Raw genomic sequence first — 27816 nt, 5'->3', positions numbered from 1 at the left:
CCTGAAAACATATGAAAGCAAAAATTGTGCATTAAGAGGGGGCAAGTCCCTACATGGTGCAAAGCTCATCCAGTGCCTTTTGTGACATGGCCAAAGGCAGAGACTGAACTTCAGCACTTACAGGGCTCTGAAATTATATCCAAGGTTCATTGAAGTGAAAGGAGCACACCTGTCATGGCAGTGATGAAAAGAACGGCGCTGTCCATATCTGTGATGATTTCAAGATTCCCATTAGCCCAACACTGCAGGTGGATCAGTATCGTTTACCTAGAATAGAGTGTATATTTGCCTCACAGATGCTGGTAGTGTTTCTCCAAGAGCAGCCTTGCTGAGGCCTACCTAGAAATGGAAATCAGAGACAGGGGCAAGAAGGATTGCACAATTAAAACACATATATGGGCTTATTTCACTGTAACAGGCTAGCGTTCAGAATAGCATTCACACCTGCTATATGGCAGCGAGCCAGAGCTGAGTTATGCCAGGACGTTCCTGGTATTCAGTGTTCCTAGGACAATATACAGGTCACAAGAGCGAGTGATGAAGAGCTCCTGAACACCCTCCCACAAGTAGTTGTGAGGCAGGCTGAGTGAGGACTTCAAGCAAACAAGGAAAAATGTGAATTTCCCAAAGATGGAGCTCCTGATAGAAAGCTGAAGCTATCCTGAAGGCGCTTCCATCTCCAGATATGTCACAATTACATTCTTCTTTAAGGGGTGGTCAGTTATTTCTACAGGTTCTTGCCTGATAAGTTCCAGAGTTACATCCTTCAAACTGCCTGTTACACAAAGGACAGAGATGGAGTTTGTCCACACTGTTGCCAAGGCTTTGGATGAGTCCAAGAACCGGGTATCATCTGAAAGGGCCCTTATGTGCTAATGTGCAACTGTGCTTATGATACTTCCCTCCTATGGAATAGGAGCAGTAATGTCCCATGTGATGGAAGATTACATTGAAAGGTCTATTGTCTTTGCTTCTAGGTCTCCTACTTCAGCAGAACATACCTATGGTCAAACTGATGGAGAAGCTCTGAGCTTAAACTAAGGAGTTTAAGTTTTGCCAGTCTCCATCTGGAAACAATTACTCTGGTTACAGATGTCCAACATCTAGCTTCCCCTTTTTACGCAAAGAGCAGTCCCAGCAATGGGATGATATTCTCAGGTGCTTGCTGTTAGAATATTGAGTTCCAAAGTGCCAGCCCACCATGTGGAGAAGGGGAGTCAGGAACGGGTGACTCTTGATTTGATGATATCTCACATGTAATGGTGAGGTCAGGCAGTTCAACTGGAGATGTGTCCTTGGGATATGTCTGACCCGGCAACAACTGATCTACATGCTGCCACCAGGCGAGATCAACTGCAGTCTGGACAGTTTGGGAAACAGGTCCTGTTTGGGCAATAACTGTAGCAGGGACCCATTTAGCTCCAGAAACATAGTTCTGAGCTAGGACAGGCTGTCCAGGACTAAAGGTTCGGTCTTTTGCTCTGTGTGCACGTCTGATCACTTAGTTTTGATGTTGACGTTGCACAACTTGTCAGGCTTTGGCGGGTTTCAGCAGATCAAAGCAAGTGCGCAGTTGTCATCCCATCATTAGAAAGGCTGGGGAGGCTTTGGTCGTAGCATGAGGCGTGTTTCTGTAGGATAGTAAGAAGGTGTCCAGATGCTTTTGAATGGGTGAATGTCCCCTTGCAGATCTTAAAGCTTGTTTCATGCTCTGCAGAAACCTTTCAGCTAATCCGTTGGTGGATGAATGCTATGGTGTTGAAGTGATGTGATGTATCCCATTTGCTTTTGTAAAGTTTTCAAACTCCTGAGAGATGAACTGCGGTCCGTTGACACTCACACACTGTTCTGGCAGACCGGAAAGACTAAAGATTTGACGCAGTTGCTGGATAGTACTTTCAGCAACAGAGCTTATCTTGTTGCCATAGCAATAGAGTTAGTCTATTAGGGGATAGCTCAGCCAGTCCTGACTGGTTTTAGTGTTAGTTCAATAAAGACGCTTTCTGTGTTGCATCTCTCTGTGATCCTGTGCTGGTTTCTCTTTCTCTGAATACAAGCAATTAAAAAGATTCAACATAACAAAAGTGGCGACAGAGAATGGGATCGACCTGTGCTGCACCAACAAACAAAACAAGTAAAAATCAATGTAAGAAAAAAAAACCTTTTTGCTGTTTTGCGGGTTGGACTGTTTACACTGATGGTTCAAACTGAAACTAAAACAGGCTCTGCTTTTTTCTGACCAGAGTGAAGCAGACAGACTGGGAACAGAGAAGAAACAAAAGCAGTGCTAGTGAATGGAAATCACCAGCAATTGTGTGTGAACGACCCCAACGCACATGAATAAAAGACACCAAAAGACAAGAAAAAAAAAGGGGGGGGGGGGAAGAGGGGCAGCAATGGCTACATTTACGGGGCCCCTGGGGCCTTTTGGTGAGACTCTAGAGAAATGGAACTCATATACTGAGCGTTTTCCGCTTTTAGTTATTGCAAATTAAATTACAGTTGCAAAGAAGGTGCCCATTTTATTAAGTGTTGTAGGATCTAAAACCTATAATTTATTATGCAGCTTAGTGCACCCTAATAAGCCAGAGACAAAAACTTACAGTGACGTGAAAATCCTGGAGGCACATTTTTCTCCAAAACTGCTGGTTTCTCCAAAACAGAAAGATGTAGGCTTCACAAAAGGAATCAAGAAGAAGGTGAAACAATTGTGCAATTTGTAGCAGCTCTGAGGAAGCTTGCTGAGCACTGTAAATTTAAAAAAATTTAATGATGTGTTAAAGGACACCCTATGTGATAAGTTAGTGTGTGGTCTGCACAATGAAGCAATACAGAAGCGCCTATTGACAGAGGCCCAGCTCACCTGGCAGAGGGCCATTGAAATTGCAAGCTCTATGGAGCTGGCTGCAAAGGAAGCCCAACAGCTCAGTGCATCGACTAGAGAGTGTATAAGGTGTCACAAGAACCTACCCACAAGACAGTGGGGAGCCAGGAATGTTACCACTGTGGAAAGCTGGGTCACCATACATCAGAATGCTGGTGTAAAGACCTAGTGTGTTGACAATGTGGCAAAAAGGGACACATTGAGCATGTCTGCAAACAAAAGAAAGAAGAATCAAACAGAACAGGCAAACTGGAGAAAAAGAAGCCTGCTGTCTGGCGAACCAAAAAGGAAAATGTGCACGCTGTAGAGCAGACTCAGGATGATCAAAGTGAAACCCAGTCAGAAGAAGCAGTGCCACTCCATGTCTTGTCCATGGCAGTTGGCTCACATGAATACTGGATAACCCCATTGTCGGAAGGTAAACCCGTACGCATGGAACTGGACATCGGCGCAGCAGTTTCTCTGGTCTCTGACACTGTATATAAGAAGAAGCTAAAGCATCTCCCGCTTAAACCAACAAAAATTGCTCTGAAGACATACACTGAAGAAGTTGTACCCATGTTGGGCACTACCGATGTTAAGGTGGAGCTCAATGGACAGACTCCTAAATTGCCACTGTTTGTGGTGGAAGGGAATTACCCAGCCTTAGTGGGAAGTCATGGCTTAGGAAGATCCAGCTGAACTGGGCAAAAGTGCATAGGATGGCTAAAGAAGAAATAGATCTGACAGCTGTATTAAAGAAACATGTTTCTGTTTTTAGAGAAGACCTGGGAAGTACGAAGGGAATCACTGTGAAATTGAACATTAAGCCTGACAGCCAACCAAAATGTCTGAAAGCTAGAACACTGCCATATGCTATCAGGCCAGAGGTTGAAGTGGACCTGGAGTGCCTGGTCAAAAATGGAGTCTAGTATCAGTTACCCACAGACAATGGGCAACCCCAGTCGTTCCAGTATTGAAGAAAGATGGCTCCATTCGGATTTGTGGGGATTTTCAGATCACTGTTAATCTGGTGTTGTGTGCAGAGCAATACCCTCTTCCCTGCATCAATAACCTCTTTGTTGGTTTGGCTAGTGGACAAAAGTTCAGCAAGATTGATCTGAGTCAGGTGTATTTACAGATGTACATCAATGAGAAGTCCTAAGAGCTGCTGACAATCATGACACATAAAGGGCTGTACCAATACCGTCACTTGCCCTTCGGACTAACATCTGCTCCAGCTTTGTTCCAGAGAGCTATGGACCAAATCTTGAGTGGCTTGCCAGGAGTCCAGTGCTATCTTGACAGCATTCTGGTCACTGGCAAGAATGAGGAGGCTCACCTTAAGAAGTTGGAGGCTGCCCTACAAAGACTGGAAGGGTATGGCCTACGAATCTGCAAAGACAAATGTGAATTCTTCCAGCCCTCTGTTGAATATTTGGGACATATCATAGATGCTACTGGCCTTTGTAAGGTTCCTGCAAAAGTCAAGGCTATTGTTGAAGCTCCACCTTCTCAAACCGTAATCCAGCTTTGCTCTTTTTTAGGGCTGTTGAACTATTGTGGGAAGTTTATTCCACAGTTAGCAACACTACCAAAACCAGCCAGGACTGGCTGAGCTATCCCTTAATAGTCTAACTCTATTGCTATGGCAACAAGCTAAGCTCTGTTGCTACAGCAACCTAGGCAATGAGGCAAGACACAAAATACACAACACACACCAGGCAGTGCTTTCAGTGAGAAAGGCCATTTGTATCTCCCCAGACCCCTTTGCGTAAAACCTTTTCTATAAGGTTGAGATTATTATTGTAATTGTGGGTATGGGAGCAAGAGGTGTAGATGGCTGAGTGTTTCTGGTCCACCTGACTGGTGCAGGCCATTCAGAGTGTCATGCACACACACTGGCAATGGTGCTGATTCTTGCGTGGAAAGCCTGTCCCCTTTCAAAGCAGGTGTGCAATTTCATACCTCACCCTGGAAAGCAGCTTGCTTTACCTAGTTTGTTTTGGTGATGTGGTGATTTGAGCTTGGTTCAGGGTTGCATTTTAATCTTGCATTTTAATTCTTACTGACATGGAAGATCTGAAGTTGATTTTCTTTTTTACTGACACGGTCAACTTTTTACTGACATCATTAAAAATACCATAAAGTCACAAATGTGTGTACTCACTCACGATATTCTGTACACAAGAATTCAGAATTACGCGATTGCTTTAGCTGCAGTTAATTGATCAATCAGGTTCTTTCGGAGTGTGCAATAATAGAAAACATGACATTGATAAAGTCATGGTCAGTGTAGTTTTATGATACAAGAAGTGATTCTGAACGATGACGATCAGTGTCAAAATACAATAAGCTTTATTTCTACCCAGTTTCACAGACATTTTCATTTATTTACTCGTTTACGGAGAGTGTTAAAATTGTACATTTTTTTACCTACTGTCCTTAAATTTACAGACGGTTGGCAGCCCTGGCTTGGCTGAGAATAATGAAAGGGGGTTTCCACGGAAAACAGTGCCTAAGCTGCACATGAAGTAGCAGAGTGGTCTGGCATCCAGTTAGCCTTCTCCACTGCATTCATCTGAAGGATGTGGGGAGGGAGCGTGTTTGGAGGGGGCTTGCTTGCTAGCTGAGCATGTTACAGCTGGGGCACACATGAAGACAGCTGGATGCAGCTGCTAGCTGATTGACTAGATCAGGTGTTTTCTAATAGGACTGTGATAGATACCAGGCAGACACCTCCAGAGACTGGAACGCTCAGACAGAGCACTGATGGTCCTACTAAGGTCCTTCAAGCGTCTTACTGAGTAGGAAGCTATTTCAACCTCTCTGCTCTATTAGGTGCTCGGCCTCTCTCCTGATACTGCCAGCCATGGTGCTCATTGCAATGGCAGTTGTGTGATGGGGATGCCCGTCTCATATGAACTGGACTGAGACCAACAACTCAATTCAGATTTAGTGGTCACCATCACTCAGTCAGCGTTGTCTGACAATTACTGTGCAGTGGTCTCTGGGCCGCTGCATATGTCATTCTCCATAGAATAGGAAAGCACGGTGACACCAGTTGGCAATGTAGGCTTTTGAAATGTGACTATCTCATGGCACTATGCAGCCATGAAAGGGGAACAAAGCTGTGATCGCCAGATATTATCTACAAACCTAAGGATGAAAGACTCGATTCCTCATCCTAGCTTTTACCTTACTGTGTCGTGGCAGTACCACTGCTCTACCACACTTGGCTACTGCAGTGACAAGTGATCAGCTCTGCTGCAGGTTGCAAGGCAAGGATGTGGCAGTCCAGCTGCAGAGGTGAAACGACGGAGATTGTGCAGCAGTGCAAAAGCAAATGGATAGAAATTGGACATCAACAATTAAGGCTTGAAATTAGGTGAAGGTTTCTAACCATCAGAGGAAATCTAGAACAGCCTCCCCGGGGAGCAGAGGGGGCTTCAAGACTGAGCTTGATAAGTTTATGGAGGGGAAGATAAGATGAAACTGCCTACGATGTCATTGGCCCATCTACAACTGCTAATAACAAATATCTCCAACAGTCAGAGATGGGACACTAGGTGTGGAGAACTCTGAGTTACTGCAGATAATTCTTTCCTGGGTGTCTGGCTGGTGAATCTTACCCACATGCTCAGGCTTTTGCTGCTTGCCATATTTGGGGTCGGGAAGGAATTTTCCCCTGGGTCAGATGGGCAGAGACCCTGGGGTTTTTTGCCTTCCTCTGCAGCCTGGGGCATGGGTCACTTGTAGGTTTAAGCTAGTTTCAGTGGTGGATTCTCAGTAACTTGAAGTCTTTAAACCATGATTTGAGGAGTTCAGTAGCTCAGCCAGAGGTTCTGGGTCTATTACAGGAGTGGGTGGGTGAGGTTCTGTGGCCTGCGATGTGCAGGAGGTCAGACTAGATGGTCACGATACTCCCTTCTGGCCTTAAAATCTGAGTCTGAGACACAACACTTATAGTACTATATCTTGGCTACATTATTAAAGCCTGACTGGAAGAATGGCTTTTGCTGTTGACAGAAAGGAAGTAGAGATCACACTTTCTAGTAAGGTTCTGTTTATAAATGGTAGTATAAGCTTGTTCCTGACATGAGTAGCGTGTGTGATTGATTCCAAGACCTGATGGGACCATTGTGATCATCTAGTCTGACTTCCTGCGTAACAAGCCAGAGTGCTTCCCCCAAATAATTCCTTTATAACTAAAGCTTATGTGTAAAAAGAGTCCTATATTTATTTAAAAGCTGCCAGTGATGGAAATAGTTATTAACCATGGCAATAAGCAACCTCATGCCCTTCTAGGCACTCTAGCAATTATTTAAGCATTTATTTGCTTTACATCTTTTAATCGTTTATTAACCCTGTACAGGCTATTTATAAATGGAAACTTTAATATGAAGTGTGACCAAGCTGGGTGTGACCCATTGATGTGTAATGGGTTCATCAGGCACCGGCTCCCCCACCCCGTGTGTCATGAAATGAAGAAATATTTCTCCAGCCCTGGTGAGCTCAGTTTGGAGATGAATTGACGCACAAGACCCACCTTGAGACTTCTGAGGACGAAGTTGGGGAATGATTTGCCTGGCCAGAGTCTGGGCCACCAGCCACGGCATCTGTGACTGTGCAGTATTCAGCATTGCTCTCTTGCTGGATGCGCATAATCCACGCTGAGGTTTGTGATGTGGTGGTGGCAGGGTTCAGTCCCCTAGCAGGATGGGGGGAATCAAATCCATCATCTAGTTAGTATCCTCACGTCTGCCCAGGCCGTGTACCCAACACATGGCAGATGGGTATGCATGCCTCTGGGCGTTGCATCCAGAGGAATGTAACCAGCATGACAGAGGAGAAATGAAACCTTCAGTTCTCTTTTTACTTTCACAGGGTGAGGCTGGCCTGATTGGACCCAAGGGCTACAGAGGAGATGAAGGACCCATAGGACCTGAAGTGAGTGTTCTTTATCATTGTGTCTTCAAGGAAGGAATGGCTGGGTGGCACATAAACCAGAGAGCAGGGACCAAAAAGTCTCTCTCCCAGTGGTGGATTAACGCATGGGCCCATGGGGCCTGTGACCAGGGGCCCCGACCAACTTGGGGGCCCCTGCAGGAGCACCAGAACCTGCGTAGAAGTGGTGGGATCACCGGTGCTGGAACTGTGGCTCTACCCCCTGCTCCTCCTCTTCTCCCCGAGGCCCAGCACCCTGGCCAGGCCAGAAACTGGGAGCCTGGGCTGCTGTAGGAGCCCCCAACCCTCCACCTACTCTGGGCCGGAGCTGGGGTGTCCAAAAGCAGCCCCCAGCCTGTGTACCCACCCCCAGAGCACACTGCTGCTGGTGGGATCCTGTCTGACTTCCTGCCCCTTCCCCAGGGCCTGCAGACAGGCTCTGCAGGTAGACGAGACCCTGTCCCACCTGGGAGGCAGTGGGAAGTCCTGGGAAGGTCACAGGCAGTGAGGAGAAGGCAGGGAGGGCTCCTCCGGCACAGCTTCTGTGCCCGGCTCCCATTGCCAGACTGCTCCCATCACCCCGGTCCCTCCTGCTCCCCATGACAGGCTGCCCCCACTGCCACCTGGGCTGGGCCTGATGCAACAGCCATGTGGGGCACAGCTCCTCCAGTTGCCTCTGGCCCGAGGTTTGCAGTCTGTGTGGCAACACCTCTGCCCCCCAACTACTCCCACACTGCTGCTGCTCTTTGCCTGCTTGCCTGCCTGAGGCTGCTACGCCCAAGTTAAAAGGTGAGTGGGAATGGTTTCCTCCATCTCTACCCCACTTCTGGCGCCCCTGGACCTCCAGGGTGTAGGGGACTCAAATGTTCTTTGTGCCCAGGGCCCCGATAAATCTTAATCGGCCTCTGCTCTCTCCTGCCTCCAAACGGATGGGGCTGGAAAAGCACGTAGTGCCCTTAGATACAAGAACTGAGGAAGCGATTTTCCAAGAGAGAGTAATGCAGGTCTAAAGCTGGGAGGGTAGGGTTTTAAATTCTTCTTCGTCAATGTGCACCAACAGATCTCTCTCTAGCGTCAGTTTTCTGAGCAGAGCTGGTAGACAGTACAGCTGCTCAGGCAAGTGATTCTTAGCCACGGCCGCCTGTCTGCTCTGTTCGATTTCTTCCATAAGAACCTTACAGAGTGTGGAGGAGGGGCCCTCTTAGTTCAGCTAGTCTCATCTGACAAGCCCGTGTTGGATCGTTCCCGACGGCACACCTCGTGGGCTTTTGTGCTGATCTGAAATGGATCACCTGACAGGGCCTACCCCGCTGACCTGAGAACTGAAACAATGGCACGGTGCACACTTCCCTCCATGTGCTGTCCATGAGTAACCAGTTCCACCCAGAATATTGCAATGTTCCCATTTGCATTCTCCAGTGCCTCAAGGTTGTTCTAAGGTAGGAAGTGAGGGATCAAAGTGCCACAGGAAAATGAATGGCAGCTGATTTGCTTTTGAAGGGGTCATTTGCTGTGTGCATTAATCTCCTTTACAATACGCCTGACCATTTCGCCCTTTGCCTTCAGGGCCCCAAAGGTGCTCCTGGAGCCCCCGGATTGCCTGGAGACCCCGGCTTGATGGGTGAAAGGGTGAGTGCTATTTCACCTGGAATGTGACGTGTGGAAAGTGGCTTCCAATTGGTCATGCTCAGCAAGACGAAGCCTCCCCCCCCAATTGGCTTAGAGAAGCAGAACTGCCAGATGCAGTGTAGGAGCCCCCTCTGGATACGCCCATGCGGTCACATGCTGCATGCACACAGGGTCGATGCTCAGTTGGGGAAAATTAGCACTGACAACCAATCAATCAATCTACTGACTGAACTGGAGATGTGCTGATTGACGCCAGCTGGGGTTCTGGCCCAGGGAGTACCATCATGAAACGGGAGACTCAGCTGACAGGTTAAGTCCACTGTAGAGTCTGGCCCCCAGCTGTGTCGTCTGGTATGTCAGGATACTGGGGGAGAGGAGTTGCAACATAGCATCTGCCAGTGGGGAGGGGCAGAGAGACTAGTGGACCAGTGTACGTATTTGGGTTTACTTCATTCTTAAAATACTGTCAGGCCCCAGAAGAGAGCAGAGTACACCCCCTGCCTCTCAAGTCATGCTCAGCTGTCTGCAGTAGGTTTCCCTCGGTACCTAGTTCACCTAGCATTATGGACCAGTTACCCTGCCAGTTTGCTTCATTCAAGTCACTGGTGTTACACTGATCTACGTCAGCTAAGGATCTGGCAAATGGGTTCCCGTTCTTGCCCACTTTGTGTTTTTCATACCCACCCCACCATATTCATTTTGTGCCGTGAATTCCTTCATCGGCCTGAAGATGGTTGGAATGGAATCCATTTTTCTCCACATAGAAGGTCAGAATGTTTTGTCAATGGAATTCTATAAGCCAGTGTTATCACTAGGGTTTGCTTCTGTGGGTTTAGTTCCTATAGAGAAGAAATGAACCATTACACATTAAGCATTTTTGGGTAGCCATCTCAAGAAGATAAAGAACATCTTTAATGTTAAACAACCTGTTAAAAACCTTCCTATTTCTGTATTGCTCCTGGTCTCTTGAAGCATATGATATTTATATTTGATTAGCTCTTGCAGGGGAGGATCTAAACTCTGATTTCCATGTCAGGTCCTTTTACAAAATACAAGTTGTGAACATGATGATTGTAATGGATACATTGTAGTTGTGGACAAGACTTAAGAGCTTCCACTTCGAAGTGGCTAATAAAACTTTGTGATTCAGGTGCCGGATGACAATTGTTACATGGGAGAAACCGGTAGGGTGCATTGAGAGTTGTCCCATCATCAAGGACTTTATTTATCAAGGTTGTGACTGTAAATGGAGCAGGCCAGGAAGAATGTTGTAGGGTTCTGGCCCATGCCAGTGCAGAGTTATGGGCTCTGTAAAATAAGAGGATGTGTTGACACCACTCCGTATGTGAATGGCTGCCTGGTAGGGAAAGTGTGACATGCTGATAAGTGAGTTAATTGATTCAGTTTTGACATCTCACTTGTTTTTGCTCTTCGTACTAGGGAGCAGATGGCATTCCAGGAAATGGTACAGATGGTTTCCTAGGCTTCTCAGTGAGTTTTATTTGCTACATAGAAAATTGTTACATAATTAACAGTATTTCTATTCCCCTGATTTAACACAGTCTCTTCCCTTCCCCCTCAGGGATATCCAGGCAACAGAGGAGATCCTGGTATTAATGTAAGTCTGCCTCTGTCTCTCGTACATCCTAGGATTGTCCACAACTGGGCAGTTGGCTCCATAGCCCGTTGGCTGACTGTGCTCTGAAATGGGCTTCCCAAAGCTGGCTGGTCAGCCCAGCTCACCCCGAAGGCCATGTTTCGAAAAGGTTGGGATGTCCCCTGCTACTCCCGGACCTGTGCTGCCTGTGCATCTTTAGCTATAGATACACTTTGTATGGGTTTCCTTTTCTGGTGTGACTCATAATAACTTGGGGAGGGTGTCGCAAAAGCTGAGGGGAACTGCTGGTACATGTTATAAGGTTACCTTCATCTGGGATGTATAATAACTTATGCCAAGAAAGAAGGTCTCCATCTTGATGAAACATGTTTATTGTAACTCAGCATTAAGAAATAAAGATCAGCACTGACTCCTCAGGGAGTCTGCTGTCATAGCTGGTTCTCACACTCACTGTAGACTAGTGAGGACACCTGTTACTTTAATGACTGGCTTTTAATTCAGAATGTTATTGGTGTCACCTTTCAGGGCACTAAAGGCTATCCTGGCGCCAAGGGCGATGAAGGAGAAGCAGGAGACCCTGGGGATGATGTGAGTAAAGAATGAGGCTGATATCACTTTAAAAAAGAAAGTTGAATCGTTTCCTCCAGACAGCCAAATCCAGAGGATTTGCTCCCGTTCTAAACTTATTTGTGTAGTCTGCTGCAATGCTGTAACACTTCTCAGTATCAGGAGTGCTTTTTGCCTATGTGTAAGTATACTGTTAAAAGTTTATGGGAGGAAGGCAGGGGGGTAATAGCTCTTGGTTGGCCTGATTTGTTTTCCGTAAGAGCAACACTGTAAGTGCAGAGTGGAGCTGTGGTGTCAGGACTTCCTTTTTAGCTCTCTTTTCCTGGAGCAAAGGACAGATGACAAGGGTTCCTTGAGCTGATGCCGATGGTGAAGTTCCTGAGCATAGGTGTCAATGGAACACAGGCTTGGCTAGCCATACACCCAAGTGCCCAGTGACCCAGGAGAAGAAAGTAGCTGGCAGACTTAGGGACTCCTGCTCTCAGCTGGGCAGCAGCTGGGAACTTCGCCATGCGGTCTGAGTCCTCGCGGACCCCAGTGCAAGCGCAACCTTTCCAAGCACTTGTGAGTGAAGAGCCATGAAGCAGGATGAACACATCATAACTTGCAGTTCCTGCCCTCCTACCTCATCACCTGCTGCCCCCGCCCTCCCACCTCATCACCTGCAGCCTCTGGAACCCCCAGTCTCAGTGTGGAGGAACCCCCCAGAAAAACACCCTTTGTCACCATCATAATTTCTCTTTGCCTGCTCTGAGAACGGAGGGAACTGAGGCTGTCCGAGACGGGGAGCCATCCCTCTAACTTTCCCCTGGCAAGTGGAGACTACGTAGATTGTTGCCTTTTTAGCTATGATCAGAAGTTGTCTCATTCTCCCTTGTGGTGGATGAGCTTCCCTGGGAGATCAGTAGGGCAGCCATGACCACATGCACTCCGCACTAGTCGCTGTGTCAGCTTCAAGAGCTACATTGGGATTACAGTGAGAACCTGGGAGCTCATAGCTTGTTTCCAGAGTCGCAGAGCTCAGGACACTCCAGAACACGTGAGGGAGGAAATGGTTTCACATTGAACAGTATGCCTTGCTGCGCTGGTAACCTCCTCACACTGACATACAATGCCCTGACACTGGCTTTGAACCAGCCCCGATATTTTGACTGCCCTCATGGCTGCGGTCAGACCTGTGGCACATCACACGTTACCAGTTACTCAAAGGAAGAGAGGTCCGACATCGAGCATGTAAAGTGAATCCATTTCATAAAGGCCCATCCTGCAAGAAGCTGAGTGCCTCCTGCCCTTCACTTCATGCCTTGCCAGGTCCTTCTGGAAAAGTGTCCAGCCTGCATGGGCGGCCTTGAGGACAGGAGACTCCCTTCCCTTTCCTGGCAGTGGTGAGTGTAGCACGGCACCTCGTGGTCCCCGCTTTGGAGAGTAGCTGCAAGGCAAGGCTAGTCTGAGGAGCTGCAGGTAGCTATCTCTCAGGCCGTTAGAGACCTGCTATCAGCAGCCCCAGCAGAAACTGAAAGTCAGCTCGTCAGGAGCAATCTGGACACGTCAGGAGTGTGCATGGATTCAGAAGCCAATGAGAAGGTTGATTTGCACCAAGGTCCGCATGCCCAGTCAGCATAATCTGGAGCCCTTTGGCATCTTGTCTCAGAATCCCCACCACAGGGAAAGCACTAACCCTACTGCGTGCCAGCTAGGTGCCCAGTAACAGGCAGCAGTCTCAGTCCAGGACCTCAGCCATAGCCAGGCCGCCCCTCTCCCAAGAGTCCATTCGTCCCCAGCCTTGGGCAGGACAGAGAAAGTGGATCACACTTCACATTCATTTGCTTTTCCCTATGGGGCCTGTTCCCCATCTCCATGGAGCAGCTTCAGAAAGCAGCCTGGCCAGAACAAAAATCCCCAGGCTGAGAAACCAGAGCCTTTGCACTGGCTGTGGCCATTATTTCTAGGCACCTCTCCAAGGCCTAGAAGACATGTGCAAATCATTTCCAAATACACACACACATCCATCTGGTCCGGTGGCCACAGAGGACCTGCCAGATTAGCTAGGAGACATCCTACAGCATTGATTGGTCTCTCTCATGGATCTACCCTCTCTCAACTTGTTTTTCACTGCGGAAGTTATCAAGGGGGCAAGGTGCTTTTGCAAATTTTACTGCAACAGTTTGGTTGATGTAGTATAGTCCGAGGTTATACTGGGAAAGCTGAAGAGCCAATCCTGCATCCCTGCCTCACTCAAGATACCTTATTGTGGGTTTACTTGTGGAGCAAGAGTAATAGGCACTGGGTCTAATTCGTTCATTGTCCTGTTGCTATAATTTGAACTTTGCCATGTTGGTATTACAGTCTAGTCTGCATTTTATAGCAGCACAATAGTAACTGACAGGGGCACAACTTGCATCACCCACGTGCTATAAATCTTCTAGTGCAAGCGCTCTCCAGTGTCAGTAAAGAAGGCGTCCTGCAGGTGTTATGCTGACCTTCTTTGGAAATGGGCTCCATCAGGCATACTTTGGCCACTGTTTTTAACCAAAGAACCCAGAATCGGAACATTTGCAGTGATCTTTCACAACAACTAGTTTTCGTGTATTTCTTAGTTGGAAATAGAAATCACATATCTTTTAATTTAAATAATAATGCTTAGTGTCTGAAAATGGAAAGTAGGCTATAAAGCACTAACAGCATGGGTGATGTGTGAGGCCAAAGTCAGTCATAGCTCCAGAAGTCGAGCGAAAGAGCCCTGTAATCCAACTGAGCTGACAATGCCGCTGCAGTCCAGTCCCTCACTAACAGCATGCTCTTTTCTTCCAGAATCCCACCATTGGTGCCAAAGGTCAGAAAGGGGCCAAGGGTCACAGAGGCCCTGAAGGCCCCCTGGTAAGTAACCCAGCTCTGTGAAAGAGTTTGTAATGAAAAGCACAGCAGGCTGCAGGGGACGGAGCACTTCGGTGCTATGGCCACTGGGAGCCCCTGCTGTTCAGGCCTGCTCATTGTGAACTGCAAGCCAGTTTGACAGAGATGGGTGTGTCCAGTGTTGAACCCAGTGGTCAGCTCCTGAAGCCCTGGGCAGTGACCGAGCTGTATGAACTCTATAACAGACAATCAGGGTGGCGCTGAGGGAAAGTCGGAATGTCTGTCCCTCAGGAAATTCAAATATTTCAACAACTGTTTGCATCCCCAATTGTGACGAAATGTTGAAATGTCAAAAAGTTTAAAAAAAAAAAAATATTCAGAACAATTTTGATTGAGAAACACTTCGTTCCCCCTTTGTCGATCAAAATGAAACACCGAGACGTTCCCACATCGAAAATTTTTGTTTCAAGTTTGTGAATGACTAAAAATGCTTTGGTGCAACATTAAACCACGTGTTGCCAGTTTAGCGCATGGCCTCATGGTAGTTGTAGTTTGGGAACCTGATGCCTCCATTATTCCCTATGTGCCAAGCCTCTGATTGTACTACATCTCCCATGATGCACCCCACAGTCATGCGACTCCAATGATACACCACACAGTTTGGTCAATCGAGAATCTGCATTGCATCATAAAAGATGTCTGCCAGCAAGCCCCGCCTTTAGGAGAGAATAGGGGCTCAAATGATGACTCCCATGAGGCAATACACCACAATAAGGAAAGTAGTTTAGTGTTGAACGGACTCAAAATAAAATGCTTTGGGTCAGATCAGTAATGGGAAATGTTCGATTCAGGTTGAGCCTACCAAAGACAAAATAGTTTGTTACATTACTTGCAACAGAAAATTAGTGTTTTTTGTTGAACTTGAAATTTTCCTATAGAAAATTTCAGTGAAGCAGAAACTGCATTTTCCCTCAGAGAAAATCATCGCAGTGGAAAATTCCCAGCCAGGTGTAATTCTACATTGTGTGTGAATTCCGTGACGTTGCTGCGTCGGCAGATCACAGATGGGCCACTGGTGGATGCCAGTGCTTCACATGCCCAAATGCATCCTGTTCAGTTTTTCACTCCTCCTGTGCCTATGGCAATCTCTTGTTGCCTCTGATGGGTAAAATGAATGTCTCCTTTTCCCCCAGGCACACACACTCTCTAGTGAAGAGGAAAATTAAAACAGAGGCCAGTGAATGTGGGAACTGAACCCTTGGCTGAATTAGCCACTGCTGTGATGCAGACCATGCCTTTACTGGGGCATGTGAGCACAACTGAGAAATACAGCCTCCGGGAGGGTTACGAGAGCCTTGCTGCCCTGCCCTCTTGGGCAAAACGAGCCGAGCTCTCCCAAAGCCCAATGCTGGCGTCTGCAGTCCTGGCGTCCATGGTGCCCCCGCATTCATGAGGCCCAGAGGTGACACTGTAGTGGGTTTTTACAGCGAGATAACAAATGCCCCAAATGTCTCAGACAGCTGTACCTGCTCCCAGGGAGCTCTAGCCACTAAATCCTGGAAGTGACACTACTTTTCCAGACTCTCCTCTGTGTTGTTTAACAACAGATAGTCTAGAGATAACTGCAGACAGCACTGGTTCCTCTCTTAACCTCCTTTTCAATGCTTTGTTTGACAGGGACCTCCAGGGCCCCCAGGGCCGCCAGGACCAGATGTGAGTGACCCAGATTGTGTGTACTGCTTGCTTTCCAGTCTCTGTCTTTCAGCTGCCCTGTGCTATGGCTCTTGGGGAAATATATTCCTTTAGAAGTTTCTTAGATAGCCACATGCCCAGGGATGTCCTCGATAGGGCTGTAAAATTCCAGGGCTTTTTCCAGGAGGAGGCAGAAACCCTGTCAGTCTTTTCTACCAGTCTGAAGCCCTGTGTTTTGTTGGGACCCAACTGTTCACGTAGATTTAAGGGCCTGGGTTTCCTCCCACTGATGAGGGCCTAATGGCAATCTCTTAGCATCAATAAAAGTTCCATGCAATCTGCCCATATTAATAGGAGAATTGGCAGTCTTTGGCTGTGATTTCACAGAGATTAAAGACTTCTTAGTACATTAATGAGCTTGTTGTATATGCTGCAATTGGGACATTGCTTCTGGCCCAGTGACTGCCGGAGAGGGGAAGGAGCGGTCAGACATCTCCAGGGTGTAAGACCCACTGATCTCCTGGTTAAAGCAAGATGGAAACAGCCAGGTAGTTTCTGCCATTAGACTCCTTCACGGCCTGTGCAACAGATGTTATCAATTTTCAGCAAAGTGATGGCTGTCACCTGCGGCAAACTCAGAAACGTCACCCCTGAATCATTCCCCATTTCTGCTTTCTAGCAGATGCACTCCGGCTGCCCCGTGCCCAGGCTGTGGGTACAGCCATCTGTGATGTGCATACAGGACAGCGGTCGCCCATAGTAAGGCAGGGGCCTGAGTCAGTCTGGGCCTGGCCCGTCAGCATTTCTTTTCCTTTATTTTCAGGAATGTGAAATTTTAGATATCATCATGAAGATGTGCTGTGAGTATTCCCCCTCCCCCTCATGGTGGGTCTGTGAGGGAAGGCAGCCTGCTCAGCTAGCTAGCACTGATCATATAGCCACCCGCGAGGCTTTGATCCGGGACTGTGCACCGGGTGGCGACTGGCCAGAAAAGCCCACATGACGGCCGGTGTTGCTGAAGAGAAACTCCCGTGGAAAAAGAAACGTTAAAAAAAATTGTTGGCCTTAGATTTTTTTTCACTGGCAAAAACATGGCATTTTCATGCAGAAATATTTCTGGAGCAAAGGTCGGTGGCTTTGCTCAGCTCTGGGCTGGTCATACAAATCCTTACCCAGGGAAGTATGTCGTGTGCCCTGTTCCTGATGCCATGCTGCCCATCCCTCCACCCTAGCGCACCCTGGTGCACTGCAGAGCACAGCCCTGGTGCCCTGGCCAGCCGGCGCACTCAGGGGTTGATGTGAGTGTGCGGCCAGTGCATTTGTCTCTGGGTGCACCCCGCAGTTCAGCAGCCCACCCTTGAGTAGGGGCAGTGGCTGCAGAAACTGTGGCAGCCCATGTGCTGCAACAGGAGAGCACAAAGCCCATTTACTCTACTCATTTCAGCTCAGAATCGGGTTTGTGCCCAAAGCACACTGAGAACTCCCCCGCTATGGCAAATCAGCCATCCTGGTATGGTAGCCAGTCTCCTGACAGCACTGAGGCGTGAGGGCGCTGCTTTTAGTCACTCTCTTTCACTCATCAGGGTGGAGTGAAATGGCACTGGTGGAAAATCTAGGCATTGCTTCCTTGTCAAGGAGTCACCCACGGTGATACCAGCTTCTGCCACTTTTCACCCGCAGCGCAATGTCAGACTAGTCACTGCAGAAGGGTCAGAGATGGGAAAACAGGCACCATTCCCATCCAAAGGGCCAGCTAACTGGGAGTTTGGCAACTCAGCCCTCTCAGGGTTGAACGCTCTCTACAGCTGGGAGAGCATCTGAAAATGCAGGCACTCACACTTGAATGCTGCTCTCCTTAAGGCAAGCCCTGTAATGCCCAGACTGTCAGGGCTTGATTTTTAATGTCTCGTGTGCAAAGGCATGTGTAATTTACATGTATTGTTTTTGCAACTCCCTGTGCAAATCAGGTATTTGGTGTTGGCCAGTAAAACACATGCAAATACCTGAATTGCATGTGCAAACACTGGATTTGTGCATGCTCTTGGTAACTGCATATGCAAATTATGTGCACAGCTGTGTATGGATTACTGAATGCACAGTCTTGCACCTGACTTTGAAAATCAGGTCCTTAATATTTTTCATAGGATAGAGGAATTTAACTTCGCTTATTGTGACCATGAGGGAGTATAATGCAGGGATTCACAGTATTTTGAGTTTGCAGTCTGCACTTTGACCAACAGTTACTTAATTTTGCTGGGTTTATCCTTCATTTATATTTTTAAAAGTAATAAATCGCTGAATCTAGGAATGGAACTTGGCCAAGTAAATTGTTTCAAACCTTCTAATATCTAACGCATCTAAGCCTGCAGCATGTGATCAGAGAGACTATTTAAACAGTGTTTGGAAAAGTTTTTAGTGCATGGAGACTGCATGTTATATTTTAATTTGAACGAACATTTCACAGCTTGCGTTCAGCACAAGCAAACAGGATTCCTTGTATACAGATCATTCTAAAACCTCCTCTTCTGCTTAGAAAATAATTCACCACTCCACTGAAACACAGACATGGGTTTGGTTTGGTGTCAAATGGTAATAATATATTCTCTATTCCTCAAGGCTCTTCAGTCTTTTCATTCTAACCCCGCTTGTCTAGTTGCTGCTGAGGTCAGATGTGGAATGTGCTCATTCTGAACTGAGGAGCTGTTTTTAAATGCACCAAATGTGAGGGAACCTTCCTTGAATGGGGACATTTTAATTTTGTTGTGTCCTTATATAAATCTCCCAAGCTGTAATATTTCCTGGCAGCTCTTTTCAGGCTTGCAGTGCTACTGCCTGAGTTATTGTATGGAAGAACATTCAGTACACTCTGCTTTAACATTATCTCTCTCTCTCTCTCCCTTTCTTCTAGCTTGCTGCGGTGAGTGTCACTTTACAAATCCTTTAGGAATTTTTGCTGGTTTTTTGCTCGTTTCCATCCCACCTCCTTCCTGCTCCAATACCCGAAGCCACAGTAACTGGCCAGGCAATTCAAGCTGGCGGTGCAGAATGGGCTTGGAGAACACTGACTCAGAACCAAGCAGGAACTGAATCAGGGAAAGCATGAGGGCTTCCAGCACTCCCAATAAGGAACCTCTGTGCTGTGTCTGTAGAAGATAACTGTCCACATGACCCATGGCCAGCAATGCTCTGGGAGACCTTTTCCCACCATTTCTGTGCTGAAAGAGACAGCAGCTCTGCACATGTTGTAAATCCAGATCTGCCTCCTTCTCCCCAGCCCTGCAAGGTTGGGATGAGGGAGTTGTTATTTCACTTCTCTTTACAATGTCTTGATGGAGTGTATTAGGAACCCTAAGGTCCTGTGGGGTGAGAGGGAGAGGAGGGCTCAGGAAAATTGTTTTCCAGTGTGGAGCTGCCTGATCAGACCCAGATGGCCCAGTCAATGTGTAGCTGAGAGCAGTGCCTAGAGGAGAGATAGCTGAATCAGACTCCCCCACAACCCACACCTCTGTCTTCTCTGAGCTGAGTAGCTGACAGAAATTAGGAGAATCTAGGGAGAATTACATGGGACCTGATTAGTGGAGTCTGGGCTGTCTGAAATGTTGCACGTGTGTTTTATGAGCTGGGTAGAACATTTAAAGGTTGGGAGAGGCACTGAGAAAATCAAAAGAAATAACTAGCCAACTACATCTTCAATCTTATGTATGGTGATTTGTGGCTTTCTTTTGTGTCATATCTTCTTTGCTGGTAAAGCAAACCCGCTATTATGGACTGACACCAGATGTCACGCCATGGGCTTGTGTAAGCTGCGCTGTGCTGTGTCAAAGATCATCTAACACAAATTCCTCTGGGTCTGTGTTTTGCTGCAGAGTGTAAGTGCGGCCCCATCGATGTGCTCTTCGTGTTGGACAGCTCAGAGAGTATTGGCCTGCAGAACTTCCACATTGCCAAGGATTTCATCATTAAAGTCATTGACAGGCTGAGCAAAGATGAGCGTGTGAAGGTGAGGTTTCAGGGTGACCTGATGCACAGGGTCTGATCTATGCCCCAGCCTGTAACCTGTCCCTTGGGAGTGACCCGTTCAGTGTGCCATGCCCCAAGGATCCACACAGTTCCACCGGGCAGGCCCATGGCCTCTACAGCTCTGAAACTGTGACTTTGGGTGCCAGCAGTCCCTGTCTCTCTCCGTGGCTCCCTGCAGCGAGTCCAGCCAAGCCAGAGTCCTGCAGGAGGCTTGTTCCTACCTCTTCGGGGTGCAGGGCTCCTAGGTACTATGTGCAGTGACACCAGGCAGCCATCTCAAAACAAGGCCACCACTTATTGTCACCTGGCTGCAGACTCCTTAGCTTAGCACAGGGCAGCAAAGGTTTGCCATCGTCCATACTAGCTAAAGCCAGCACGCCCTCCAGTCATGGTGCTGTAGCAACTGTCTTTATCTGTCTCTTTGTCTGTCACTGCCAGGGGAGGCTGGTGTCTCTCAGGGTGTTTACACAGCAGTTAGGCCTCCATGGCTGGTCCGTGCCAGCTGACTCGGTCTCTCGGGCTCTGCCTGTGGGGGCTGTTTTCTTGCTCGGTAGATTTCCCAGCTCAGGCTGGAGCCCAGGTGCTAGGACCCTTTGGGGTGGGCAGGTCCCTGAGCTCAGACTCTAGCCGGAGCCGGGAAATCTACCCAGCAAGGAAACAGCCCCCACAGCCTGAGCCCCGGGAGACCGAGTCAGCTGACACTGTACAGACACCCTGAGAACTCAGCTCTTATCCCAGCCACCTGATGCCTCTTGCCTTGGTTCTCCAGCCAGGCTGTGTTGACGCATTCAGCTGCACCTGCAGCGAGGAGCTAACCATCAGTTCTTGGGGTTCCTGCTGTCTCTGTAGGGTCGTTCAGTCACACGTGTTGATTCCAGCCAGCCAATCCTGGTGGCTCTGGGTCTCAAGTCCCTCGCCCGATCTCCCATGGCCTACAGAGAACATGAATTCTTCCCCCCAAAGGGTAGTGATGCCACGGCAGGGTGGCCACTTGCACATGCCTGGAAAACCGGACATTATGGTACTTCCGGGCATGGTGCGGACCTGCCCCTGCCGGTGTGTCTGTGTGTGAGATCACCCTGAGGGGGGGCACCATTTTTAAGAGCCAGAGGGGATGGAGCAGTGTCCCCCACATCCAATACCAGACAAAATCATGTCCTGTTTTGTCCCAGTACTGGATGGGGGACAAACCTCTCAAAAAGCAGAGGTTAGTCCTGCTTTGAGCAGGGGGTTGGACTAGATGACCTCCTGAGGTCCCTTCCAACTCTAATATTCTATGATTCTATGATTCTATGAAAGAGACCCGTCCAGTTTAATATCAGATGAATGGCTTCCTAATGCCAAGGCGATAGGTACGGAGCCATGTGGATAAGTCATACAAATATGACAGAAAATTCCTACATTCGCCACAACGTCCATTCTTTTCTAACCATTGCTCAACAGTTTGAACGTGGGGATTCCCAAGTGGGCGTTGTGCAGTACAGCCACGGCAACACCCAGGAGCTGGTGGCTATGGGCGATCCCAGCATTGACAACATTGGAGCCTTGAAGGAGTAAGTCTATAGGCCTGGTCAGCCACTTCACGCGTAGTTACAGTCCTGCCCATAACACAGCCTGTGTGGCTATCACTGACTCCGGCTGCTGTCGTAAGGCTGCTGAATGCTTTAAAAAGGAAAAGCAACAACATGCAAATTGCATCTTAACTGTGTGTGAGTGCGTGCGTCACAGCCATGGCCCTCCCAGCTACGGTGTAGAAGGACCCACAGAGTCATTACTGGGGCCTTGGAGGGGCTGTTCCAAAGTGCTGAGACAAGCGGGAGAGTGTGGACAAAGATGGGTGGCGTGTCATTTCCTTGGCCTGTACGCAGACCCTATCTACTGTATTTCTCCGTGGTGCTTTCCTTAGCTTGGTCTGACAACACAGCCAGTCAGAGCCCATCCCACAGTGACATCCTGTCTGAGCCCCGCGTGGTTTCCATCTGCACAAGTGCCCAGCTCCTCTGGGCTGTCAGGAGCCATTTACAAGAGATTATGCCCTCGGATGGCACATACTGAATACATAGGTCTGCGAGCACGCTCGTCGGTGTGGATGCAAGGAAGTAGAGACTGAGCCACCTGCTTGCTCCCACTGATTAAGTAACTGGATGTCTAAGTGCATGTAGCGGTGAAAACAGAGTGTGGATCCAGTGTAAAGCGGGTGCGTACGCCTGCTGTGTGCAAGTGGATTGCATCGGCAGTGTTGATGGATTAAGAGAACACTGCCTTTGCTGGCAGACCTGTGAGGCAACAGAACAGTCCTTGCCCTCTGGGAATAGAAAGAAGTCTTTGCTTTTGCTGTTGATTTGGCCATGAAACATTATGCAGTCCAGTGAGCCCCTCTTGTCCTGCAATGCCAGTGCATCAGCCACAAAAACAACTCATTCCCAGTGGCAAACTCATTTGAGCTCTGAAATGTCAGGGAGTGAGGATCGTCCAGGAGCCAGGGCATGTCAGACCTGACCTCTCCTTGCTGTTTGCTTGCAGGGCTGTGAAGAATCTGAAATGGATAGCGGGTGGCACCTACACTGGCGAGGCCCTTCAGTTCACCAAGGACAGACTGCTGTCGCAGTTTGCTTCAGAGAACAGGGTGGCCATCGTCATCACAGACGGGCGGTCTGACACGCTGCGGGATCCCACCCCACTCTCCTCACTCTGTGAAATCAACACCCAGGTAAGGGTGCCTGGGATGTACGCTAACAGACGCTTTCCTGAGGTGGCAGGGGGGAGGGTCCTAGAGAAAGAAGCCCTGAGCAGTCGGGACCTGTGCTAATTGTGCCAGTGCACACCCACTTTAATCGTCAGGACAGGGAGCGCTGGTGCCAGTGTAACTTATTGATGAATGATGTGTCTACAAGTGTGTGTAGCATGCGTGTGTTGTGATTGCACCCTTCTGCCCTGCCCCAGCTGCTTGTTAGCTTAGACTGAAAACTCTTGCTCTGGGGGCTCTGCCTGGGATTTCATGCCGCACCTAGTCCAGTAACCAATTTGTGCTTGTCCCTTAGGTTGTTTCCCTGGGCATAGGTGACATCTTCCAAGCATCCCCTAACTCTGAACAGCTGGGTGTCATCGCTTGTGAAGGCACATCCTACAGCCCAGGGCTGTCTTTTCAAAGGGACAACTACGCCGAACTGCTGGAGGACACGTTCCTGCACAACGTTACCTCCTATATCTGCCGAGGTGGGTGATGGTCCCTTGCTGGCATCGTTATGAGCTGGCTGAGCCTTGCTGAGGGATGGCACCCCAGTGCTGCTAAGCCGAGTTTATGCAGCCAGGCTGCCGTGTGGCTGGAGACCCAGCAGTGCTGCTGGGCATAGTAAACATAGGAGCCGGGGGGTTGATAGGGGAGTGGTGGTCATGGTTTGATTGTTTGGGGCGAGGGCAGCCCTGATCACATCCCCGTTGTACATGTCTGATCAAGGACAGGATTCTACCATTTTAAAATGTCTAGGCCTTTGGGTAAATCAGTAACAAGAGTCTCTAGATGCTGGCCGCTCTTCAGCCAAGGGATATTTTAGCAGACAGACACTGCACGGGCAGGATTTAGCGCCCTAGTCAGCTGCAGTTAGACGCTGACATTCAGATGCACCTTCCAGTTCTGTACCTGTCTCTATGTGCCCTCTGCTGATGTCTCCTGTGTTCATGCAACATCTAGCACAAAGGGGCCTCAAGCTCGTCCTGGCTCTAAGTGCTACCCCAGCACAAATAAGAAATCACAGCAGTGTGATTTCACCAGTAAATCCAGCAGTTACCTGCTCAAGTGCTATCAAATGTGCCCACAGTTAATCACAGGTTTAAAAACACAGGCAGAAAATTGGAGGCTGTGATAAAGTCCTCCTGGAAACCAGGGTCTAAATGCCAGGGCCTTAACATCTTTCCTGCCCATTTGCTTATGGGGGCAGTATCGGCCTCCTTTGGGTGTCGGCACTGCAGTCCAGGTACCCCGATGTGGCTGTGGGTTGGAATAACTCCATAATCTCCCTGCACACCTGCACAGAGCCTTCGGACCGCCTAGCCCTTTCTAACACCCATTTCTAGGCCTTTTTTGTGCAAGACCAGTGGAGAGCTCCCTTCTCTGACGAGACACTGCCTGCCACGGCTCCCCCTGCTCTGGTGATGCCCACTCCAGCGTGGCTCCAGTAGGGTGGTCTCATTGACATTGCCACATGCACATCTAGTCACACATTCTGCGTCCTCTTGGAACAGAGAAATGAGCCTGGCAGCGCGGCCCCTTCCCTGAGCCATTCCTGGGAACCCAGGCTCTGTTGTCCCTGAGGATCAGCCGCTGCCCCCCAGCCACAGGGATCACCCTCCTTTTCCACAGCGTCCACCCTCCACCATGCAGACTGCCCGGATTTTACAGGGAGCGGAAGAACTGGTGCATCTAGCAGTGGTGCTGAGAGTCCCTTCCTGAGAGCCCCTGAAATACATCACGGCACTGTGCAATCAAAGGTGGGGTCACTGCCCTTGTGACTCCGCTACCATCAGTGAGAGCTGTCCAGTGTCACCTCGTAGCATTACTGCATTGTGGCACAGTGACTAATGGGCAGCAAGTGGGCAGTAGGGAGCTGTCTTGTGAATCCGGCTATCCATGCTGAGTGCTGTCTGGTGCATGGCACTCTGGGATGGTGCCCTGCAGGCAGTGAATGTTTTAACTCCGGGGGTGCCAGTAGCTCCACCGTCTGCTTTGTGTCTAGTCCTGGAGACTGAGACAAGAAGTAACCTTCCTGAGTGAGTGAAATGTTTTAAGGTGGTTTGTTCTGCTTGTTTCTCTTACAGAGAAGAAATGTCCAGACTACACCTGCCCAAGTGAGTATTCCTGCCTAGTGAGAGGCAGCCCAGAAATGAGGGCAGATTGGGTTGGGGGGGGGCATGCACTGTGCTGAGTGGAGAAGACCACACAGGAAGATCTGTCTGGATACAAATCCACAGTCCAAAAAATAAACATAGGCTTGCCGGGCTGTACTTCTGGCCTGGGTGGAGAGCACATAGTGGTGAGGAAGAGGGAAGTAAGTCAACATAAATAATGGGAGACTACATCTATCTGCAGATGTACTGGACAAATGACACAATGGAGTAAGGGTTAGAGAAAGTGGATTTTTTTCAATTAGGAGTTTAATCAGAAACACCCACCAGTTAAAAGCCAAGTACATAAACCTTTAGAGTCAGTAATAGAGCAAACAAATCAGAGTCCCAGAAGGCGCGCACACTCCTAGACAAAAAAGGGGGCAGGAGGGCAAGGAAAACAATCTGGTGTGTTTAAATGACTAGGGACAGTAGGTTATTCAAGCTAAATGTGTACCTGAGAATCCACCCTGGAGAAGCCAACAGAAAAAAAGTAAGATAAAGTGTCAGATGAAACCCGAGGAAGCATAGAGGGAACTGGAAGAGCATAGCGGCAAAGACATGAAATTCGCTGAGTCTTCAGCAGCAGGAAGCCAGAGACAGCCAGTGAATCTGCTGGACTATGATGGGGAAGGGGAGCAGTTAGGGATAAGCCGTGCAAATAACAAAGAACTTTTCTCTGTGCAGTCATCTTCACAGCTCCCGCTGACATCACTCTCTTGGTGGACAGCTCCACCAGTGTTGGGAGCCGGAACTTTGAGACCACCAAGAAGTTTGTGAAGCGGCTGGCGGAGCGGTTCCTGACAGCAGGCATGCCTTCCGAGGACTCTGTGCGCATCTCTGTCGTCCAGTACAGCGGCAAGAACCAGCAGAAACTAGAGGCACAGTTTTTGCAGAACTACACAGTGATTGCCAATGTTATTGACAACATGGAGTTCATTAACGATGCTACAGATGTCAATGCTGCCCTCCGGTATGTCACCAATCTGTACCGGCAGTCTTCCCGGGCTGGCACCAAGAAGAGGGTGCTGATCTTCTCAGATGGTAACTCTCAAGGGATCACGGGGAGTGCCATAGAGAAGGCAGTGCAGGAGGCTCGCCAGGCAGACATTGAGATCTATGTGCTGGTGGTAGGCACCCAAGCCAATGAGTTCAACATCAATGTCCTTGTTACTGGGAAGACTGCAGAGTATGATGTGGCCTATGGGGAGCGCCACCTCTTCCGAGTGCCTGACTACAACTCCCTGCTGCGAGGCGTCTTCTACCAAACAGTCTCCAGGAAGATCGCCGTTGACTGAGCGGCGGGGAGGACCTCCCCCAGCCCAGAGGACAGGCTGTATATGCTTTGCATCTGTTAAAAATGAAAAAGTTAGCAATATTCTTTGGTCCACCTGATGAACTTACGTTTATATGTAAAGCCATAATGCCAGAGTCTGTCTGTGCACAACCCCCTGCCCTTGCTTGGAGCTCCCTTTTCATCTCCTGTCCATCCATCCCCTTGGGTCTGAATTGTCTTCCCCACTTTCTGCGTCCCCCCAGCAGACAAACACAGGGGCAGCATAGCTACTTGCCTTCAGAACACATACAGATCTATCACACACTTTACATACAGATTTTTTGTTTTCTTTCTTCAAATTAAAGCTCTTCACTTACCCCATTCTCCATGTGCCTAACCAATGCTGTGTTTAAAGTTAAACTTTAAAAGTGTCAACATCTCTTTGGCAAGTGGAGAGGTGGGACCATGGTCATGACTGGCAGGTTTGTTTCACATCTCCTGCTCCAGTGCGGCTTTAAAACCATCCTCAGCATCTGGGTGTTGGAGATAGGTCCAAAATGCAAATGGCTGTCAGTGCCATGGGCTTAGACTATTCAGTGCATCCATATCTCCAGGGGCAGTAGTGAAGGTGATGGAGTACAGCCCAGCTGACTGGCCCCCATACACTCCCATCCATGTCAATGGGATTGGATGGGGTATAAATCCAATTACATTGGACCCATTGACTTAAAGAGTTGGAGAATAGCCAGAGGGGAAACAGTGGAGAAACAAGGTAACACTGATCCTTTGCTGACAAATGTCATTCTGATGTAACAAAGCTGGGAAGCCCACAAGTGAACTTATGATCTGTTATGTTTCAAATGATCCTTTAGAGAACCCGTCAAGACACATTGTAGTCTATACTGACGCAGAATCCAAAGGCGTCAGTGGAAAGATTCCCATTAGCTTCAGTGGGTTTTGGATCAGGCCCTATCAGATATGCTAACAAACAAAGGTGCTACGCCTACCTGGGTGATGTCTGCCCTGTATGTTTACACAAGAATGGCCAAGACCATGCTGAAGACGTGGATTGGCTTGGAGTGTTCCTAGTGGTGCTCTTGCTATAAAATCATGTGCTTTTCAAAGAAATGACACTGATGATATCAGTGTTGCAGTATCTTTTACTTTGTAACCAAGATCCATTTTACCAGTTAGTTTTATTTTATGCCTGTTCTACTGACATGTGTCCACGTCAAGACTTTCTCCAAATAAATTGTTTTCCACTGTCCTATTGGCAGGCTATGTGTGTATAAATGTAACCCGGGGAGATGGACTTAGCATGGGGCTTTCATAACTTGTGTTAGGAGCCACCAGATGGAAAGTGGAGCTAATTCACAGTACATCACACAAGAGCTGGTGGTGATCTGTGAGTCTCTGCAGAGCTGCGTGGGAACTTTGCATATGACTAAAAGGGATGGAACCACGATTTTC

At 48.4% G+C, this 27816-nt stretch overlaps 1 protein-coding gene across 1 annotated transcript in view; it reads left to right on the top strand.

The window, feature by feature from the left end:
• COL6A1 (collagen type VI alpha 1 chain) overlaps window positions 1–27616 on the top strand; it is a 61854-nt gene extending 34238 nt beyond the window's left edge. Inside the window, exons 21-35 of the mRNA XM_067548584.1 lie at window positions 7751–7813; window positions 9377–9439; window positions 10880–10930; window positions 11022–11057; window positions 11583–11645; window positions 14436–14501; window positions 16155–16190; window positions 16993–17029; window positions 19078–19086; window positions 20036–20169; window positions 21633–21742; window positions 22713–22899; window positions 23231–23405; window positions 25005–25034; window positions 25758–27616. Coding sequence (XP_067404685.1) covers window positions 7751–7813; window positions 9377–9439; window positions 10880–10930; window positions 11022–11057; window positions 11583–11645; window positions 14436–14501; window positions 16155–16190; window positions 16993–17029; window positions 19078–19086; window positions 20036–20169; window positions 21633–21742; window positions 22713–22899; window positions 23231–23405; window positions 25005–25034; window positions 25758–26368 — 1671 coding nt within the window. The 3' untranslated portion in view covers window positions 26369–27616. The remainder of the gene's footprint in view (window positions 1–7750; window positions 7814–9376; window positions 9440–10879; window positions 10931–11021; window positions 11058–11582; window positions 11646–14435; window positions 14502–16154; window positions 16191–16992; window positions 17030–19077; window positions 19087–20035; window positions 20170–21632; window positions 21743–22712; window positions 22900–23230; window positions 23406–25004; window positions 25035–25757) is intronic.
• The last annotated feature ends 200 nt before the right edge of the window (window positions 27617–27816 follow it).

The sequence above is a fragment of the Emydura macquarii genome, unplaced genomic scaffold (genome assembly GCF_026122565.2).
Source record: "Emydura macquarii macquarii isolate MOO-44397 ecotype Brisbane River unplaced genomic scaffold, CSIRO-AGI_Emac_v2 contig_1253, whole genome shotgun sequence".
NCBI classification, from domain to species: domain Eukaryota; kingdom Metazoa; phylum Chordata; order Testudines; family Chelidae; genus Emydura; species Emydura macquarii.
This window is presented reverse-complemented; position numbering and strand designations above follow the sequence as displayed.